Source organism: Cebus imitator, unplaced genomic scaffold, assembly GCF_001604975.1.
Source record: "Cebus imitator isolate Cc_AM_T3 unplaced genomic scaffold, Cebus_imitator-1.0 Scaffold423, whole genome shotgun sequence".
Lineage (NCBI taxonomy): Eukaryota > Metazoa > Chordata > Mammalia > Primates > Cebidae > Cebus > Cebus imitator.
Window position 1 is genome coordinate 1,534,113 of NW_016107738.1, and position 9,552 is coordinate 1,543,664.

The window sequence follows — 9,552 nt, forward strand, 5'->3', positions numbered from 1 at the left end:
TTTTTTTTTTTTTGTATTTTTAGTAGAGTCAGGGTTTCACCATGTTGGTGAGGCTGGTCTGGAAATCCTGACCTTGTGATCCACCTGCCTCAGCCTCCCAAAGTGCTGGGATTACAGGGGTGAGCCACTGTGCCCGGCCTCATTTTTTTTTTTTAAATGGCTATACTTCATTGGGTATATGTACCACAGTTTCTTTATCTGTTCCATCTGTTAATGGACACTTAGGTTGCTTCCAAATTTTGGCTATTGTGAATAATGCTGTAGTAAACATGGGAGTACAAATATCTTTTTGATATACTGATTTCCTTTCTTTTGGGTATATACCAAACAGTGGGATTGCTGGATCCTGTGGTAGTTCTACTTTTAGTTTTCTGAGGAACCTCCAAACTGTTCTCCATAGTGATCATACTAATTTACATTCCCACCAACAGTGTATGAGGCTTCCCTTTTCTCTACATCCTCACCAGCATTTGTTATGGCATGTCTTCTTGATAAAAGCCATTTTAAATGGGGTGAGGTGATATCTCTTTGTAGTTTTGATTTGCGTTTCTGTGATGATTGGTGATATTGAGCACCTTTTCATATACCTGTCTGCCATTTGTATGTCTTCTTTTGAGAAAAGTCTATTCAGATATCTTGCCCATTTTTTAGTCAGATCATTAAATTTTTTCCTATAGAATTACTTGAGCTCCTTATATATTCTGGCTATTTATTTATTTGCTTTTGAGATAGAGTCTCATTCTGTAGCCCAGGCTGGAGTGCAGTGGCACAGTCATGACTCACTGTAGCCTCAACCTCTGGGTTCAATCAGTCCTCCTACCTCAGCCTCCCAAGTAGCTGGGACAGCAGGCCCGCAACACCACACTTGGCTAAATTTTTTTGTTTTTTGTTTTCTGTAGAGATGGATTTTCATCATGTTACCCAGGCTGCTCTCAAACTCCTGGGCTCAAGCAATTCACCTGCCTCACCCTCCTAAGGTGCTGGACATGCAAGCATGAGCTACCACAGCCGGCCTCCATATACATTTTAGGATTGTTTTTCCTATTTCTGTGAAGAATGTCATTGGGATTTTGATAGAGATAACAGAAAAAGAGAGAGAGAGATTACTTTAGATTGCTTTGAGTAGTATGGACATTTTAACAATACTGATTCTTCCAGTCCATGAACATGGAATATCTTTCCGTTTTCTTGTGTCCTCTTCAATTTCTTGCAGCAGTGTTTTTTAGTTTTCATTGTAGAGGTTTGTCACTTTGGGTAAGCTTATTCTTAGATATTTTCTTTTTTTTTTTTTTTTTTGAGACGGAGTTTCCCTCTTGTTACCCAGGCTGGAGTGCAATGGCGCGATCTCGGCTCACCGCAACCTCCACCTCCCGGGTTCAGGCAATTCTCCTGCCCCAGCCTCCTGAGTCGCTGGGATTACAGGCACGTGCCACCATGCCCAGATGATTTTTTGTATTTTTAGTAGAGACGGGGTTTCACCATGTTGACCAGGATGGTCTCAATCTCTTGATCCACCCGCCTCGGCCTCCCACAGTGCTGGGATTACAGGCTTGAGCCACCGCGCCCGGCCTTGATATTTTCTTTTATTTGTGGCTATTGTAAATCGCATCACTTTCTTGATTTCTTTTTCAGATTGTTCACTGTTAGCATGTAGAAATGCTATTGATTTTTGTTGATTTTGTATCCTGCAACTTTACTGAATTTGCTTATTAGTTTTAATAGTTTTTTGATGGAGTCTTTCGGTTTTTCCAAACATAAGATCATATGATGAAGCAGGGATAATTTGACTTCTTTCTTTTCAATTTGGTTTTCCTGTATTTCTTTCTCTTGTCTGATTGCTCTAGCTCGGACTTCCAGTACTGTATTGAATAACAGTTTTGAAAGTGGACATCTTTGTCCTGTTGAAGATTGTAGAGAAAAGACTTTCAGTTTTTCCCCATTTGGTATGATACTAGCTATGAGTTTGTCATATATTGCTTTTATTATATTGATATATGTTCCTTCTACCCCCAATATTCTGAACGTTTTTATCATGAAGGGTCAGCATCAGTTGAAATGATTATATGTTTTTTTGTCATTCATTTTGTTGCTATGATGTATCACACTGAATGATTTTTGTATGTTGGTCTATCCTTCCTTCCCTGGGATAAATCCCACTTGGTCATAATGATTTTTTTTTTAACATATTGTTAAATGTGGTTTGTTGATTTTTTTTTTTTTACATCAATATTCATCTGGGATATTGGCCTGTAATATTCTCTTTTTAATGTGTCTTTGTCTAGTTTAGGTATCAGGGTAATACTGGCCTTGTAGAATGAGTTTGGAAGTATTAACTTTTGCATCTATTTTTTAGAATAGTTTGAGTAAGATTGATATTAGTTCTTTTTTTTTTTTTTTTTTTGAAAATCACTCCTTTGTCTTTATTAAAGAAACTTAGAAAGAAACCAGACCTGGCAACTCAGGGGTGAGGTACTGGCCAGGAAGGTGAAGTGGGGCTCAGGCCCTGGGGATTTCAAGTGCAGCCTGATGGCCTGGGAAGGGCCAAGACACCAGATCCTGGCAGCAGCTGAGGAGGTACCCCAGGGCGCTTTCAGGCACTGGGGCCATCAGCTGGTTCTGTGGGCAGGGGTTGGGGGTTGGGATGCAGGGTTAGGTTGGGCTGGCCTGGAATCTCCCTGAGGCCACCCTGCCTTGTCTACCTAGATCATCCATTGGTCCTGATACTGTTCGTTGCCTTCCATGTCTACCTCATTGACCTCTCCATCATCAGGTGACTCACTGTAGTCATTCATTTCATCCATGTCTTGCATGTCCTCATCATCCTCTGAGTCCTCTTCACTATCCTCATCATCTTCTTCCTCGTCATCATAGTGCTCTGATGCTGGCTTGCCAATAGGAACCAGGTTGTTGTCTTTCTCTGCGATGGTTTGGAGCCAGGCCTGATGCTGCTGTTCCTGCTGCTGCAGCTCTTCTACACAGGGTCGACCCAGATTAAACCACAATGTCTCAGTCACACAGGGGAAGAGTAAGGGAAACAAAGTGGACATGGCTCCTGGGTTTGAATCCTGGCTCCACCACTTACTAGCTCTTTGACCTTGGCTGAGTCACTTAACCTCTCTGGGCCTCAGTGTCTTCATTTCGGGGAGGCGACGGCCAGCAGCTGGTATTAGTTCTTTTAATATTTGATAGAATTCATCAGTGAAGCCATAGGGTTCCAGACTTGACTTTGCTAGGTGACTTTTTATTATGGCCCTTGATCTTGTTATTTGTTATTGATTTGTTCAGATTTTGGATTTCTTCATGGTTCAGTCTTGGTAGGTTGTATGTGTCTAGGAATTTATCCATGTCTTCTAAGTTTTCCAGTTTATTGGCCTATAGTTGCTCATAGTAGCCAATAATGATCCTTTGAGTTTCTGTGGTATAGATTGTAATGTGTCCTTTTTTTGTCTCTGATTTTAGTTGGATCTTCTCCCTTTTTTTTTTTTTTTTTTTTTTTTTTTTTTTTCTGGCTAAATGTTTGTTTTTTTTTTTTTTTTTTTTCAAAAAACCAACACTTTGTTGTATTATTATTTTGTATTCTTCATTTCAAATTCATTTATTTCTGCTGATTTTTATTATTTATTTTCATCTAATTTTGGGTTTGGTTTGCTCTTGCTTTTCTACTTCTTTAAGATACACTGTTATTTATTTGAAGTTTTTCTTCTTTTTTGATGTGGCCACTTATAGCTATAAGCTTGCCCCTTAAAACTGCTTTCATTGTCTCCTGTAGGTTTTTGGTATGTTGTGTTTCTATTTGATATTCATCTGTTTCAAGAAATTTTTCAATTTCCTTCCTAATTTCTTCATTGATCCACTGGTCATTCCGCAGTATACTGTTTGATTTCCATGTGTTTGTATAGTGTCTAAAATTCCTCTTGTTATTTTGTTTGATTTCTAGTTTTATTCCATTGTGGTTAAAGAAGATGCTTGATATTATTTCATTGTTTTTGAATGTTTTAAGACTTGTCTTGTGATCTAACATATATACGGTTTATTCTTCAGAATGATACAAATGCTGAGGAGAATACATGTTCTGCAGCTGTAAATATCTATTAGGCCTATTTAGTCTGTAGCACAGATTAAGTCTGATGTTCCTTTGTTGATTTTCTGTCTGGAAGATCTGTCCAGTGTTGAAAGTGGGGAGTGAAGTCTCCAGCTATTATTGTATTGAGATCTATGCCTCTCTTTAGCTCTAATAATATTTGTTTTATGTATCTGGGTAGTCCAATGTTGGGTGCATATATTTTTAAAACTGTTATATTCTCTAGATGAAGTGGCCCCTTTATCGTTATATAATTATCTTCTTTCTCTGTATGGGTTTTGTCTTGAAATAAATCTATTTTGTCTGATGTACGTATTGCCACTTCTGCTCTTTTTTGGTTTCCATTGACATGGAATATTTTTTTCATCCTTTTATTTTTAGTCTGCTGGTATCTTTATAGGTGAAGTATGTTTCTAATAGGCAACAAATCATTATGTCTTGTTTTTTCATCTGCTTAGCCACTCTAGATCTTTTGTTTGGAGAATTTAGTTTATTTACATTCAATGTTTTTATTGGTAACTAAGCTCTTACTCCTGCCATTTTGTTTTTTGTTTTCCGGTTGTATTGTGGTTTTGTCTTCCTTCTTTCCTTCCTTCCTATTTCCCTTTTAATGAAGGTCATTTTCTCTGGTGGTATCATTTAGTTTCTTGCTTTTATTCTTTGTGTATCTGTTGTATGTTTTTAGATTTTAGGTTATCATGAGGTTTGCAAATAATATCTGTAACTCATTATTTTAAACTGATGACAACCGTGATTGCTTATACAAAAAACAAGCAAGCAAGCAAAAAGAAAATTAAAAAAAAAAATCTACACCTTAGCTTTTTCTTCCTGCTTTTTAATTTTTTGTTGCCAGTATTTTTATCTTACTGTACTGTTTGTTTTGAAAAAATGTTGTAGTTATTTTTGATCAGTTCATCTGTCCTTCTGCTAAAAACATGAGTTGTTTACACATTACAGTTACAGTGTTATAATAGTCTGTGTTTTTTAAATGTATTTACTATTAAAAGTGAGTTTTGTACCTTCAGATGATTTCTTATTACTCATTAATGTGCCTTTCTTTCCTGACTTAAGATACTCCCTTTAGCAATTTTTTTTTTTTGTAAGACAGGTCTCGTGTTGATGAAACCCCTCAGCTTTTGTTTATCTGGTACAGTGTTTGTTTCCTCTCATATTTGAGGGTTATATTTGCTGGATATACTATTCTAGGGTACAATTTTTTTTCCTTCAGCACTTTAAATATATCCTGCTGCTCTCTCCTGGCCTGGAAGGTTCTGTTGAAAAGTCTGCTGCCAGGTGTACTGGAGCTCCATTGTATGTTTTTTTTTTTTTTGCTGCTTTTAGGATCCCTTCTTTATCCTTGACCTTTGTGAGTTTGAGTATTAAATGCCTTGAGGTAGATTTATTTGGGTTAAATCTTCCTGGTGATTTATATCCTTCTTGTACTTAAATAATGATATCTTTCTCTAAGTTTGGGAAGTTCTCCCTTATTATCCCTTTCAGTAAACTTTCTACCCCATCTCTGTCTACTACCTCTTTAAGGCCAATTACGCTTAGATTTGCTTTTTTGAGACCATTTTCTACATTTTACAAGCATTCTTCATTCTCTTCTATTCTTTTTTTTTTGGTCTCTTTTGTATATTTCATATAGCCTGTCTTCAGGCTCAGTAATTCTTTCTTCTGCTTGATGAATTCTGCTTTTAAGAGAATATGCATTCATCTCCAGAATTTGTACTTGATTCTTTTTAATTATTTCCATCTCTTTGTTAAATTTATCTGAAAGAATTCTGAATTCCTCCTCTGTTTTATCTTGAATTTCCTTGAGTTTTCTCAAAACAGCTAGTTTGCATTCACTGTCTGAAAGGTCCTATGTCTCATGATACCTTGTTAAATTCATTTAGAGAGGTCATATTTTCCTGGATGGTCTTGATGTTTTTGGATGTTCATCTGTGTCTGGATGTTAAAGAGTTAGGTATTTATTGTCTTCGCAGACTGGGCTTGTTTGTACCTATCTTTTTTGGGGGAAGGATTTCCCCCAAAGGGACTTGTGTGTTGTGTGTATTCAAAGGGACTTGTGTGTTACGTGTATTCAAAGGGACTTGAGTGTTGTGACCTAAGCCTTATTTCCATTAACTGCACTCTAAGTGCAGTCAACACGTTAGTTCTTGCAGACACAGTGGTACTGCCTTGATAGTCTGAGATGAGATCCGAAAGAATTCTCTGGATTACTAGGCAGAGATTCTTGTTTTCTTCTCTTACTCTCTCTCTCTCTCTCTCAAACAAATGGAGTTTCTTTCTTTATGCTGAGCTACCTGGAGCTGGAAGTGCGGTGACAGAAGCCCGCCTGTGATCACCACCACTGGGACTGCACTGGGTAACACCAGAAGCTACCACAGCACTGAGTCTCACTCATGGCTCACTGTTACTACTACCTGCCTACTGCCTATGTTTATCCAAGGCTCTACAATCAGCAAATATTGAAGCCAACCAGGCTTCTGACCTTTTTTTCAGGGTACCAAGTTCCCCCAGGTCGCAGGCTAGTCCAGAGATGCCTTCTGGGGGCCAGGAACTAGAGTCGAAAACCTTGGAAATCTACCTCATGCTTTATACTATTGCAGCTAAGCTTGCACTCAAAGTGCAAGATGAAGTCCTTCTCATTCTTTCTTTCCACAGGCAGAGGAGCCTCTCCCCATGGCCACTACCACAATAGGCCCATGGGGTGGACTGCCAGTCTACTGCTGATTTTCACTTAAAGCCCAAGGACTCTTCAGTCAGCTTGTGGTGAATGCTGCCAGGCCTGGGACTCATCCTTCAGGGAAGTGGGCCCCCCTCTGGCCTGGGACAGTTTCAGAAATGCTGTTTAAGCCGGATGCAGTGGCGCGTGCCTGTAGTCCCAGCTACTTAGGAGTCTGATGTGGGAGGATTGCTTGAGCCCAGGAGTTCTGGGCTGTAGTGCGCTATGCTGATGGGGTGTGTGCACTAAGTTCGGCATCAATATGGTGACCTCCTGGGAGCGGGGGATCACCAGGTTCCCTAAGGAGGGGTGAACCGGCCCAGGCCAGAAACGGAGCACGTCAAAACTCCAGTGCTGATCAGTAGTGGGATTGCCCCTGTGAATAGCTACTGCACTCCAGCCTGGGCAACATAGCAAGACCATTTCTCTTTAAAAAAAAAAAAAAAAAAAAAAAAAAAAAAAAAAAAAAAAAAAAAAAAAAAAAAGAAAGAAAGAAAGAAAAGAAAAGAAATGCTATTTAAGAGTCAAGACCTGGAATCAGGTCCCCAAGAGACCATTTGTTGCTTTACCCTACTGTGGCCAAGCTGGGTACCTAAGGTGCAAGACAGAGTATCTTACTTTTCCCTCTGCTTTTCTCAAGTAGAAGTAGTCTCTCACCAGAGCCATCATTGCTGGAGATACGCTGGGTCTCACCTGAAGCCAGCATGTCTCAGAGTCTCACCCAAGGCCCGTGGCATATTACCGGGCTATTGCTGATGGTTATATAGGGCCCAGGGGCTCTTTAGTCGGTAGGTGATAAATCTTGCCAGGACTGGGTCCTTCCCTTCAAGGCAGTGGGTTTCCTTCTGGCCCAGGGTATGTCTAGAAAGGCTATCAGGAAGCTAGGGTCTGGAATGGGGACCTCATGATTCTGCCCTATCCTCTTGTGGCGGAGCTGATAGCGAGGTTGCAAGGCAAAGGCCTCTTTACTCTTCCCTCTTTTTAACTCAAGCAGAAGGAACGCATCACTTTTGTTTCTGTAAGCTGCACGGCTTGGGGTTGAATGAAGGTGGTGCAAGCACTCCTTTAACTGCTCCAGCTTGTGTCTCACTAGGTTATGTGCCCCCCATGTTCATTGTCTCCAGAGCACTTGCCATAACTTAAGTTCTGGCCACTAGGATGGGCAATTCCCTTCTGGCTAGGGCTGGTCTAAATGCTCCCTTTGGGGGTGGGTGTTGACTGAGTTCCACTTAGTTTTGCTTTTCACTGTGACAGAACAACTCTTAGTTCAATGCACAGTCCCACAGAAACTGCACTCTCCCTTCCCCAAGTTCTCAGATTCTTTCTCCATACCACAGGGCCACTGGGGGATGAGGGAGGGGGGTGTCGATGATTCAAGATCATCTTTTCTACCCACTTCAGTGCCTCTTTGAGCAATATGAAGTTAATACCAGATACTGTGATTACTCACCTGATTTTTGGTTCTTATGAAGGTGCTTTTTTTGTGTAGATAGTTGTCAAATTTGACGTTCTATGTGGGTGAACATCTGTAGAAGTTTCTGTTTTCCATCTTGCTCCATGCCTCCAATGATGGCTTTTAACTCTCCCAAGATGCAAGACGTTTTCATCTATTCTTTTTTTGATAAGCTTAGAAATTTCTATCCTGTCTCTGGTTTTCTCCCTGACCTTGTTTAAACATTCATGTTTTGCAGTCAGCTTAAATGTCATCCCTTCAGAAAGATCCATTCTATTTAAGCTATCTTGTCAGTGTTCCCTGTCTTATTTTCTTCTTAACATTCGTGATAATCTGTCATTCTTTTGCATATTGATAATCTGTCATTCTTTTGCATATTGATTATTTGTTGTCTTTCTGCACCACTAAAATATAAGCTACATGAATATAGGGATTATGCCTATTTTGATCATTCCTCTATTATTAACTCAATGCCTGGCATGTGGGAGTTACTCATGTATTTCTTTTGTGAATGAACTATTAAAAACAATAAGCTTAATTTTATAAAATGGTCATAAATGTACTCTAGATTTTGAATACATATAGGCCTCCAGTGATTATGGTGTGCTATATTGGGCACTGTGCCAAGTATTAGGAATACTAAGAAATTAAGCCCTCAAAGCTTTCTCTCTCTTTTTTTTTTTTTTTTTTTTTTTTTTGAGACAGGGTCTTGCTTCATCATCCAGCCTGGAATGTAGTGACAACTGTAGCTCACTCACTGCAGCCTAGAACTCCTGAGTTCAAGTGATACTCCAGCAGGTGCTTGCCACTTCGCCAGCAAGTGTTCTCATTTTTTGTAGATATGGGGTCTTAGCATGTTGTCCAGGCTGGTTTCAAATTCCTAGCTTCAAGCAGTCTTCCCAGTTTGGCCTCCCATAGCCCCAGGATGAGCCTTAGGCATGAGCTGCTGCCTAGCCTAATCCCACAAGGCTTTCTAGTTTTTTTAAAAAAGCTTTTGTTTGGGCACCACAGCTCACATCTGTAATCGCAGCACTTTAGGAGGCCAAAGCGGGTGGATCACAGAGATCAGGAGTTGGAGACCAGTCTGGCCAACATGGTGAAACCTTGTCTGTACTGAAAATACAAAAATTAGCTGGGCATGGTGATGCATGCCTGTAGTCCCAGCTACTTAAGAGGCTGAGGCAGGGGAATCGCTTAAACCTAGGAGTCAGAGGTTGCAGTATGCTGAGATTGATTGCACCATTGCCCTCCGGCCTGGACGACAGAGGGAGATTCCATCTGAAAAAA

General features: G+C 39.9%; 2 protein-coding genes across 2 annotated transcripts in view; one reads left to right on the plus strand and one right to left on the minus strand.

Annotated features, from left to right (window-relative positions):
* FANCM (FA complementation group M) overlaps nt 1-9,552 on the plus strand; it is a 73,844-nt gene that overhangs the window by 11,651 nt on the left and 52,641 nt on the right. The window lies entirely within an intron of this gene.
* On the minus strand, nt 2,658-3,047 carry LOC108290120 (anaphase-promoting complex subunit 15-like). Its single transcript, XM_037731816.1, has one exon. It carries the CDS (start codon nt 3,045-3,047, stop codon nt 2,700-2,702), a length of 348 nt encoding a protein of 115 aa, XP_037587744.1. The 3' UTR covers nt 2,658-2,699.

Coding starts and splice junctions, on each gene's coding strand:
- LOC108290120 (XM_037731816.1), bottom strand. CDS start 3,047: ATGTCCACTTTGTTTCCCTTACTCTTCCCCTGTGTGACTGAGACATTG.